This window comes from Mastomys coucha, unplaced genomic scaffold (assembly GCF_008632895.1).
Source record: "Mastomys coucha isolate ucsf_1 unplaced genomic scaffold, UCSF_Mcou_1 pScaffold19, whole genome shotgun sequence".
Classification (NCBI taxonomy): Eukaryota; Metazoa; Chordata; class Mammalia; order Rodentia; family Muridae; genus Mastomys; species Mastomys coucha.
The window spans coordinates 5,506,064-5,518,314 of NW_022196901.1; the positions used below are offsets into that span (position 1 = coordinate 5,506,064).

The window sequence follows — 12,251 nt, forward strand, 5'->3', positions numbered from 1 at the left end:
AGGGAGAGGGAGAGGGAGAGGGAGAGGGAGAGGGAGAGGGAGGGAAGGAGAAAGGGAGGAAAAAAGGGGAAGGGAGGGAGAGCAAGAGAAACAAAGCTGGGGTGAGAAGAAGCCCAAGTCCTTGGCTGGATAGTTAGGTTTAGAGGGTAGGGGTATGCAGACCTTGTCCTTTAACAAGTAGAGATTAAAGGATGCAGGGAGAACCTGAGGTTAGGTCTGCTTTGGGATGTTAAGTAGGCACCTCAGTCACTTGTCCTGGGTCTGAATCCCAACATCTCAGTTGTTGATAATAAGTGAATAAGGGGTTATATTATCATTTATGAATACTTTCTGCTGGTATGGGGGCATTGTTATTAGGAGTCCAAAAGCTGTTATGTTGGCTAGGTCTTGGAAGAGCAGGCTGCTGTCTAAGTTTTGCAGGACCAAATGGGGTTAGGGACAAAAAGGCCCTGTCTGTGAGGCTAGAAAGAAGCACCTGTAGGTAGCCAATCAGCTCTCCTGGATCTGGATGCAGATTTTGAGAAAACACCTAGACTTGGCAGGTTATGATAAATATGTTGTGTGTGTGTGTGTGTGTGTGTGTGTGTGTGTGTGAGAGAGAGAGAGAGAGAGAGAGAGAGAGAGAGAGAGAGAGAGAGAGAGAGGGAGAGAGATATGTATCGCAGGCAGTTAAGGAGTTTAGAAACATTTTTTCTTGGGTGTACATTTGAAACTTTTAGACCTGTTGGCATTTGGGACAAGACGGAGTCTGAAACCAGGAAAAGGGGGAGGGATTCCATCCTCAGGAATTGGCAGGAGGAAAACCTGCTGTTGATTGACAGTGGATATCTGGAGTTCCTTTGACTTTGAGAGGTGATTCGAGCGGCTTCCCTGAAGATTACCGTAATCTTCTTACGTTTTCAAGAAGAGATCAATTTTTGGTATGATAGTGTTACCTTGTTTGTAATCTGTACTGAAGTCCACACTGTAGAAAGAGCAGCAGACTCGTGTCTTTCAGTCACAGTAAGAGGAACAGTTGAATGGTTTTCGTTAAAAGTGTTAACACTCTGGAAGTCTTTGTAAAACAGCAGCATAGTGAGGGGGAATAAATCGGAAGCATTTTCCATTCCTTGTAGGAACCATAAACCACTCTGTTATCACCATTTAAATTTTTATATCCTCAAACTCCGTAACTTGTATTTACCCTCAAACACTTTGTTAGATCCTCATTCAAGTTTTTGTAACCTCAGACCTTACATAAACATGACACCTTTTCCTATCCAGTTATTCACCGTAACACAGTTATTCACCATGACACCGTGAGACACAAGTGGTTAAATACTGGGAGCAGTCACTATAAACTGAGTTCCCTTAGGTAAAAAATTACTTCTTTCACTAATCTAGTCTTCAAGCCCATCAGAGACCAGAGAAGGATACATTTTACTTGAGTCAACAAGAGGTGCAGACCAAGCAACTTCTATTGAAAAACAGAGGACTCCCAGCTAGCTGGTCCCCAGGCTCCGCTGGAGTTCGAAGGGCATCTTTCTTTAGCTATCAGGCCTTGGAAGACGTTTCTGTGAAACAGGAACTTGGGAAGGCTGTTCTGTCTTTGTCTAGGCAAAGTGAGGCAGTCAATTTCCTAATATCTTGCCTGTCCATAGTTTAGACAGTGTTCTGTCAGCAGCTGAGGCAATCATCAGTCTACTGCCCAGTGGCCAGCTTTGACACATTTGAAGCAAGCTTCAGGTGGATGGTCTTCTATGCCCATCTTTGTTAGGACGCTGTCAGGAGCTGATATGTCTACATGAAAAGCATTTTACTAAACGTTAAATGCCATAGTCTGCAAGTCTCTAAAGTGCCTGAGGACCATCTACATAGACAAACTTTGTGTGTTTCTAGTTATCCATCCTAGGCTTAAAGACATATACAGGAGGCAAAAAGGCTTATTCCTGTTATCCACTGCATCATTTCTTAGCATCACTTCAAATATATTTCTGAACACTTTAAAGGATATCATTTATAAGGTGACTGACTACTAACTTGCATTTCTTAATCATCTTTAATAGTTTGCAATAATTTAGTAACTTTTATAAGACTAGGACTTTATTTTTTTATCCCTGTTAGGCTTAGATTTAAAATAACAATTTTAAATTGGAGCCTTCTCAACATCAAAACAAAACTTTTTAATCCATAAACATAAAAATAAATATAGCGTAATGTTAGCAAAAAAGAAGATAAACATTTTAAGTCAGTGTTTTTTAACCATTTTAATGTTGTAAACCTCCAAAACCTTTCTAAAAAGAAGTTTAAAATCTCTTGATTGTGTTTTTTGTAATATAGAAATAAAATACCTTTTAAAACATGAAGACAGAGAGATAGCCATAATTTTCTGAAGGCAAAAATCCACGTTCTAACACAAGGCAAAAACTAGACCTTACTGAAGTGTCTCCAAGCACCTCTGTCACAGTCGTGGCAGGCCCCCTTTTCCTGGGAAAAGTTTCTAAGTGGCAAAGACTGGCGGGTTTAAACTAATAGGAGTAGGAAGATCAAAGGTCTGCTCATCCCTACCAGGTCCCTGCCCACACCTCCACACCCAAGCTATTGTTCAGAAATTCCTGGAATGTTAATCCTTTGTAAAGCCTTCCCAGACTCCAGACAGACAAGTGCATCTTTCTTCCCACAGCACATTCCTCAGGAAGTCCCTCCACTGCAGCTCCTCTAGATCCCCACATGCAAGGACATGGCTGCTCCCCTGTCACCCACAGCTGGAGTGTGCAGGGTAGATGTGTTGGGAGGTGTCCTGCTCTACAGGACACCAGTGTTGTGTGTCCCATAGTGTGGGAAAGGAAAGAACCACTCATTGTTAATGTAAAACAGGCCCTTCTCAGGGTTCTAGGCCAGTTATCTTCCATCAACCCACTGAGATGTAATAATCCTACACTGAAGATGAAGACAGCACTGAGTCTCAGAGACATGGCTGTTTCCCAAATTCACACAGCTACACCAAAGGGGATCCAGCTGAATTCTTCGGAAATGGAGTCCACAGTATCTGTCATGCCTGCGTGCCTCACTGCCAATCCACAATAAACTGCTTGAATGACTGATCAATGGAGTGAATTTGGATTGTCTTCTTTCCAGAAATGCGATGAAGAAGGCACAAGTCTTCGGGATCACGTTCGCTTTCACCCAGGCCATGATGTATTTTACCTATGCTGCTTGTTTCCGGTTTGGTGCCTACTTGGTGGCACAACAACTCATGACTTTTGAAAATGTTATGTTGTAAGTATTGATTTCCTAAAGAGATAAATATTTGAATACATTGATTTATTCCAAGCCTTTGAAGCAATGAAATTTGCCGACACACCATTCGTCATAGATTTAAAATCTTTGATGTAAAAATCTATTTAATTAGGAACCGCCAAAGGAAGCCTGTGAAAAGTAGCCACTTTGAAAAAAAAATCCCACACATTTAAATGATACATGACGAAAGTTAACCATGTAGTTTTTTTGTTGTAGTTTTTAAAATTGCACAATATTCCTTTAGCATGTGTATAGAGGCCCAAGAAAGGAAGTGGTTGGTTCCTAGTGTTCTGGAACAGTAAGAGCATGCTCGGTTCCACTGTTTCCTATGACACAATGAAATGTATATGGAGAAAAGCAAGGGTATTTGAATGATGTTCTGGGGTATGATGGGTAAGGAAGATAAAGATTTTCCCTGTTTTAAAAATAGTTTAGCTGTAGATTTAACAAAACATGGTACCCATTAAAACAGAGGTACAAGCCAATTTAGGGGAAGTATCCAGGCATAAACATTGACAACTATACTTGTTATCTCTAAGGTCCTTTCCAGTCTATGCTATGAAAGCCATGTCACAAATACAAATGTATCTTAGCAACTGTATGACATGATGAGTAGGGAGATGTTCGCCACATATTTCATAGGCTTTGTGAGAATATGCTCCCACAACCAGACTCAGTGACACAGAATTAAAAACACTTATTTTGCGCATAAGTCAGTTGTACTGATCTGAGTTAGTGTTTCAGGACAAGGTAGGTACCTAGTAAGAGTCGTCCTCTGTACATGCTTTACCTTGTAGCAACTCGGAGTAGTGGGAGGGAGAGAAGGAGGGGGAGGGGGAAGGGAGGGAAGGGGGGAACATACAAATGAAAATGAGCAAGCATGCTAAGCATACAAGATCTCCAGAGTCTTAGACACCCAACTGATGACATTGACTCTGCTCTATCTTGCTAATAGAAATGTCACCAAGCAAACCTAGATTCAAAGGGTGGGAAACACACTTCATCTTTTAAACGGAAGTGTTTGCAAAGGTCAGAGAGAGATGAAAGAACTGGCTATTTTGTATCCAGCCACACTGCTATGCATTTCAGGAACAGTTTCTCATTTAAAATCAAACAAACTCTTGAATACATAAAGGGAAACAGAACACCGACAGTGTTTTGACAAAGAATGTGAGCAGCCTGTCACATCTGTCAGACATTGGTATGTTGCAAGGGACAAAAATGGGAGACCTCAGGCATGGCCTCTGGGATCTAGCTGGAGTGGAGTGTTGTCTGGTCTGGGGCTGGGGGCGGTTGGGGAGCATCCATGTTTTTGTCTGAAATCCACAGCCATTGGTCCAGTGATTCTAACCCACTCCTGGTAAAGAGAAGTCCTCAAGGAAGCCCCGTGGCTTCTTTCTAAAGAGTTCCTAAAGCCAGTAAAGCCGAGAACAGAAAGTTGCCAAGGACTGCAGGAAACACCTTTCTCTCTTCTGTAGAGAACTAGATGCTGGGTGAATCAGGCCAGCTCCTGGCTGTTGTCCTTCATCTTCTGCTGTCCCTGAGGCATTACCAGTGGAGCAATGTGGGTGGTGAGAACTATCAAGTCTAGGTTGGCTCAGAGAGGGACCACTGTGGTGGTGTCTTCGTAGTTCCTCTGCATGATTTTTCTCTATTCAGATCAGTGGTCACCCTGCCACTTGGGTATAGACTTGACAGCTTGCTTCCACAGCGGTAACTACTGCATGTTTTTTTTTTTTCTTTTGTTTTTCAGGGTATTTTCTGCTGTTGTCTTTGGTGCCATGGCAGCTGGGAATACCAGTTCATTCGCTCCTGACTACACGAAAGCCAAAGTGTCAGCGTCGCATATCATCAGGATCATTGAGAAAACCCCTGAGATTGACAGCTACAGCACGGAGGGCCTGAAGCCTGTGAGTTTGTTTATTCACTTACTTGACCTGCTAACCCCACGGATAAAAGCAGTCAAAGGAGAAAGTTAATATAATTGTGCTTTTTCTTATATTGATTGTGATATAAATTTCTAGGCCTTGGGTTTATTTCATTGAGTACTAATATATATTAAGCCCCAGTACTTTTACATGACAGTTACAGAGAGATAAGAATACTATTGTCTTCATAAGCAAATTCTGGAGGAAAAGCTCCAGATTATTGCATTCTGTTATGCATTAGATGGTGTTAATACCACCACATGAACACATTGACTCTCCTCTTTCTTAAGATTTTTTTAAATTTCATTTTTATTTAGTTATATGTGTGTGTGAATGTTTACTTGCTGCAGTGCACAGGTAGAGGCCAGAGGACAATTTTAGGAATTGGTTCTCTACTTCCACCATGTGGATCCTGGGAACTTAAGTCAAGTTGTCATGCTCAGTAGCAGGGTCCCTATCCACTGAAGCATATCGCTGGCCAAGGCACTGATTCTTTTAGAGTCTGTTAAATTCTAGCTTTGTGAAATGGAAGGCTACCTTCATTTCAAAGTTCATAGTAGAATTTCACTACATTTGTTACTAACCACCTGGCTGAGGCCTTTTTGCTCTTCATGGATAGAATCCATGAGCATGGTGGTTAGAACTCTTTCACTTTTAGGAGTCATAAGCCCTTGATTGCCTAAGGTCATATGGGACTGAGCTGGCAGGCTCTGAGCCTTGAGAACTGGGGAGCCTCCTCCAGACGTTAGAAGCCAGAGACTATGGCTGCTCGGTGCTATGTTAAGGTTTTCTTGCTCTAGGCTTTAATTACCAACTGTTCTGGTAATTTGAAACTATTATAGTTTGCACTGACCAATAGCACTGAGCAGCAGCAGCAGCAGCAGCAGCAGCAGCAGCAGCAGCAGCAGCAGCAGCAGCAGCAGCACTTGCTAAGCATGACAGCTGTTTGGGAGGACTCCAATATTAGGACCCTTAGCTCCTATAGTTGTTAGTATTATAGGTTGAGCCTCGGGTGTCAGAACTTTGGTCCTTAAAGCTTTGCAGTTCTTCCAACAACTGGAGCCTGGAGTTCTTGTCTATAGCTCTTTGCAATCTTTATCATCTCTACCTTCAGTTCCCATGTATATCATCGTCTAGAACTCTGTTTAGTCACCCTTCACTGGCATGCCAGCCATTGCTCAACTGTTGCTGCTGCTGTCTCTCCTTTGTGTGGTCAGCTTAGTCCACTGTATTGATAAGGGAGAGGAAAAGTAGCAAGCAAAGCCCTATATTTCAAGACAGATATATCAAGACTATATTGACACTAATTAGGGGCCTTCTGCTGGGCCACTGTGAGCCCATCAACAGGGAGCACTCCGTCAGCAGTGATCCCCTGCATCCTAGATGAAAATACTTGCTGGACATCCTTGTGACTTCCATAGCAAGCTGCTATGACAGTCACAATGGAAATAATGCCTTCCCCCATTGAAGTGTGCTTTTGCCAAAAGCAGCTGTAATTGCAATAACATTTTCTTCAGATATTCATGATGGGTTCACTGTAGCCAAATCGGCACGAGAGCATCAGGCAGCTGTCAAAGGAGCTGCTTCTCTGACAGCCTCCTGCTCAAGGAAGCCAGATTATAAGAGGATGATCTGTCAAATAGCCCATTTTTGGACTCTTTTAGTCATTTATGCAAAGGACGAGTACAGTAAAGACTTAGGGAGTACTCAGCATGGAGCTAAAAGCACTTAATGATGCCCAGCAGTGCTTAAGAATTGCCCCGGCATCCGGAGAGAAGTGGGTCTTTCCTTTTGGTCTCACCTCACCTCACACCTAGACTCAGTTCTACTCTGTTTCCAATATTGCCATTATCAAAGTAACTATTGCTATTCTCATTTTAGAATCTGTTAGAAGGAAATGTGAAATTTAATGGAGTCATGTTCAACTATCCCACCCGACCCAACATCCCAGTGCTTCGGGGGCTGAGCTTCGAGGTGAAGAAGGGTCAAACACTGGCCCTGGTGGGCAGCAGTGGCTGCGGGAAGAGCACAGTGGTCCAGCTGCTCGAGCGCTTCTACAACCCCATGTCTGGAACAGTGGTGAGCACACTTTTGTATTCAGATCATCTTAATGCCTGGGTATTATTAGCTCTTGACTATAAGACATGTTTGGTGTCTAAGCTGCACCGTCTGCCCCTGACACCTTCTCCATCAACAGTTCGCCTCTGTTTTTGTTCACAGGAGCCTATTTACCACCCATCTCCCTTGCATGAGAAAGGCATCAAAAGCTAGCGTAGTTTGAGAAATAGAGAAGGGGTCTAGGAGTGACAAGGTGATTACATCCGATTACTATGTTTTAAGAAGGAGAAGACGTCAATGAGGATGGGGGCGGGGCATGGCGTGGAGTTGGAGGAGGTGAGAATGGAGAAGACATGGTGACCTGAGGGAGCAAATCAATGGACTGTTTCCAACACTTCCTACTCTTAGTAAACAGCTTGGCATGTCTGAAGGAAGCTTGGGAGGAAACATGGAGATTTAGGGAGTGTAAACTATGAAGCAGTTGACAGTGAAAGAGGTAGGAGTAGCAGCAGAATAGGGGACATTTGACATAACAAGTTCAAAAGAAGGAATCTGGAGGTCTGTGGCGAGGGCTTGGCAGTTGGGAGTGCTCAGTGCCTTTCAGAGGACCTAGGTTCAGTTCCCAGCACCCACATGGTACCTCAGACCACCACTAACTCCACTTCCAGGGGAGTCTGACTCCCATTTTTGATCTGTGATGTCCTGTGTGCTCATGGTGCACATATATACACTGAGGCACATGCATACATAAAATCAAATTAAGGAAAAAAGAGAATTTTTTTTTTTTTGTGACAAGGTTTCTTTGTGTAGCCTTGGCTGTCCAGAAACTAGCTCTGAAGAACAGGCTGGTCTTGAACTCACAGATATACATCTGCCTTCCCCTCCCAAGTACTGGGATTAAAGGCATGTTGTGCCTACCTCCCCAACTCCAATAAATATTTTTAAAAGGAGGAAACTGAAGCAATCTTTGGCTGTGAGTTTAAATACAAGTAGTGGGATATAGCAAAAAGAGTACAAAGAAGGAACTTAGAGCAGGAAATTGTTATTCTCTTTTATTTATTTATTTATTTATTTATTTATTTATTTATTATATGTAAGTACACTGTAGCTGTCTTCAGATGCACCAGAAGAGGGCATCAAATCTCATTATGGGTGGTTGTGAGCCACCATGTGGTTGCTGGGATTTGAACTCATGACCTTCTGAAGAGCAATCGGTGCTCTTCCCCACTAAGCCATCTCACCAGCCCCCGGAAATTGTTATTCTCTATGCATTAAGTTATACATAGAGCCACTTATAGCCACTGCAGAGATAAGACAATGACCCAAATATTAATTCCCATCAGCTCCAAGGGATCCTGGCTGCCTTAAATGATGAAGAAGAGTGGAGACTTTTCAATCTGATACCCATGGCTTTTAAAATAGTTATTGCTACACAATTCAAAAACAATCATATTTTACTCAGTGTCTTAGTTAGGGTTGCTATTGCTGCACTGAAACACCATGACCAAGAAAAGACCAAGTTGGGGAGGAAAGGGTTTATTCAGCTTCCACATGCATAGCACTGTTCACTACTGAAGGAAGTCAGGACAGGAAGTTAAACAGCACAGGATCCTGGAAGCGAGAGCTCATTCAGAAGCCATGGAGGGGTACTGCTTACTGCCTTGCTTCCCATGGCTTGCTCAGCCTGATTTCTTATAGAGCCCCAGGGATAGCACACCCCATCCCCATGGCCTGGGCTTTCCAAATTGATCACTAACTGAGAAAATGCCTTATAGCTGGGTCTTATGATGCATTTCCTCAGTTGAGGATCCTTCCTCTCTGATGACTCTAGCTTGTGTCAAGTTGACACAAAACCAACCAGTATAGTCAGTTTATTCTATAAGTTATAAATGCTTTACATCTTTTTACTTTATTAAAAAGTGTTTCTTTTTATCTGATTTTATGCTTTGGTGTTAAAATTTGAGTGTAGAACTTTAAATCAGCAGTTCTCAACCTGTGGGTGGAGACCCCTTTGGGGTTACATATCATATTTATATTTGTTTTATATTTATATTATGATTTGTAACATTTATAACAGTAACAATATTACAGTTATGAAGTAGCAATGAAGTAATTTTATAATTGGGGTCATCATAACATGAGGAACTTTATTAAAGGGTTGCAGCATTAGGAAGGTTGAGAACCACTCTTCTAAAAGGTCTTTGCTACATTCAAAGCAATTAGAGAAGATAGTGTCAGCCACCAGAACTTTGAGGGATGTCCTCAATAAGCTTTTATTAACCAGCATATAAACTGTGCAATTCAAAGAAATAGCATATGGTGACTTTAACTGGGAAGATGGAAAATATGCTTGTGTAAATTTGATTAGAGAAGGGAGACCTGGAGCTAGCTCTTAAGGGCCATCTAGGATTTGCATAGTGCAGAGCCATACAGCTAGGACTTACTACAAGAGGAAATGTGGGCTGTGCTCGGTAGTCCAGGGTAGCAAGCAGGCCAGATACAGTGGAACCTAGCAGAAGCAATAGTTTCCCAACCTCTTTTGTTATATTTTAAGAAAGATTTTTAAATCTTACAGCATCTTATTATAGTCACAATAACTTCCTAGTGGGGCGGGGCTTAAATTTGCAGCTTCTCAGAGGAGGAAGTTGGAGAAGAAAAAGAGAAAAAAGCCATGCTACTTGAGTTATCCCAGCATAGAGGTCAGCCCATGCAGACAAGGAGCCACAAGAAGGTGGGGAGCTTTATAGAAAGAGTGAAAGGGTTCAAAGTACCAGAGATTATTATCTTCATTAGCCTTGCATTATTCCTTACCAAGTTTTACTTTCCTAGATAGGCCTTCCCTTTGGCTTGGATTTTGTGAGGAATTTTCATGAATTCTGCAGAGTTTCTGGGTCTCCCCTCAGACCACTGATGTGCCTCTACCACAGAAGCTGTACTTGAAAGCATTCTGGGCTTCCAAACATGTGTTTCTTAGAGGAAGGATTCTTTGGCCAATGTGGTTTTAAATGGTTCTGTGTGCTTTACAGTTATAATTAAGACCAAGAGTTTTATTGTATTTGGTGAAATGTACAAATTTATTAAAACTTGCAGGAGCCATTCAGACTTGCCTCTGATTCTATGAGATAACAGGTTTTGCTTCCAGGGATATAAACATAGAATAAACTTCTTTAAGGATTATTTATTCAAATTTCCACTTCTAAGATACTATCCTCCCTCATTCTAACAAGATCACATAGCTATGCTCTCACATGGATTCCTTGTTTGTGTGTTTGTTTTGAGATAGAGCTTTGCTACAATAGTTCAAACTGGTCTAGAACTTGGCATGGAGCTCAGGTTGACTTGACCTTCCAGTGGTCTGCCTCCACTGCCGTACGGTTAGCAGGTGTATGCTACGATGCCTGCCACATGCGGCTTATGCTACGATGCCTGCCACATGCGGCTTATGCTACGATGCCTGCCACATGCTTTCAGGATTTGCACTGCTCCTCCCCATCCTTTATTTTGCACATTGACTTATTAAAATGTTTAGAAAGCTAGGAGAGTAGATGCACAGAGTGGTTTCCATGGCAACACAGCTTGGTACCAGCAAGGTCATGGTATGCCTTCTATCCATGTAACTGTCAGTCTCACAAGGAGAAATGCATTCCTGTGGCATTCTTAGTTCTGGCCAGTGCTATGCCAGAGGCCCAGCTACTCACAAGGCGCACAGAGTACACAGATGATCCAGTTCACATTTAGCCCCATTGTTTGACTCTCCAAAACTGGTGTACTAGGGTCTTCTTTAGAAGCCATTAACACCTCCCTCATTGGAAGGGCATTTGGTTTTGAAAAAGAGATCTGTTTAGTTGGCATATCTCTATCAGAAAAGGATTTTATCAGCAAATCTATGCAGGGTCTCCCCAGCTCCTGCGCATCTAACTCAGTGGTTTCCGGCCTTCCTAGTGCTATGACCCTTTCTTCAATACAGTTCCTCTCATTGTGGTGACCCCAACCATACAGTTATTTTTGTTATTTTTATAACAAAATATTTGTTATATTTGTGATTTTGCTACTGTTATGAATTATAATGTAAATATTTAGGTTTTCTAATGGCCTTAGGCAACCCCTGTGAAAAGGTTGTTCAATCACAAAACGATTGTGACCCATAGGTTAAGAACCAGTGATGTAGGGGAAAGACGGCCTTTTCTTTCCTACTCCTGGCTCAGTGTTGAATATACTATGAATACTATACTCTTATCTATTTTTCTATCCTGTTTCTCACACACACACAAACACATAAACACACACACACACTGCTGTAAGTCTTTGATCCTTTAGAATAGCTCTCACTGTGCTAAAATACAAATGACAGTAGTATACCTTCTTGAGACCACAAGAGACAGGCTGCTCTGCTTTTTTTTTTTAGTGTATGAGTATACTATAGGTGAACAGATGACCGTGAGCCATCATGTGTGTAGCTGTTGGGAATTGAACTCAGGACCTCTGCCGGCCCCGCTCGTTCCATTGTAATTCACTGTAGCTGTCTTCAGATGTACCAGAAGAGGGCATCAGATCTCATTACGGGTGGTTGTGAGCCATCATATGTTTGCTGGGATCTGAACTCAGGACATTTGGAAGAGCAGTCGGTGCTTTTACCCACTCAGCCATCTCGCCAGTCCAGGCTGCTCTGCTTTGCCTATGTCAGGGTTCCTTTCTCTATCTTCAAAGATAGCAGTAGTTGGCCAAGTCTTTCATGTCACACCCCTCAAGGTAGCCCATTCCTGTCCCCTTTCCACACTTAAAAGCCTCACGAATACATTGGCTGCACCAAGATAATCCGCACAATCATCGTAGTTTAGAGTTAGCCAATTACTAGCATACTAATGTATGCACGTGATACAATGTGCTACTCTAATGCCTCTTTGCCAAAATATATTCAGTTTTGAGGGATTGGGACATGGATATTTTTGGAAGGAGGCTCAATGTTCTGCTTATTACTACATAAAT

General features: G+C 42.3%; 1 protein-coding gene across 1 annotated transcript in view; it reads left to right on the plus strand.

Moving 5' to 3' along the window:
* Nucleotides 1–12,251, plus strand: part of LOC116097617 (ATP-dependent translocase ABCB1) — a 78,706-nt gene that overhangs the window by 60,976 nt on the left and 5,479 nt on the right. Inside the window, exons 24-26 of the mRNA XM_031380287.1 lie at nt 3,118–3,258; nt 5,033–5,189; nt 7,089–7,286. Coding sequence (XP_031236147.1) covers nt 3,118–3,258; nt 5,033–5,189; nt 7,089–7,286 — 496 coding nt within the window. The remainder of the gene's footprint in view (nt 1–3,117; nt 3,259–5,032; nt 5,190–7,088; nt 7,287–12,251) is intronic.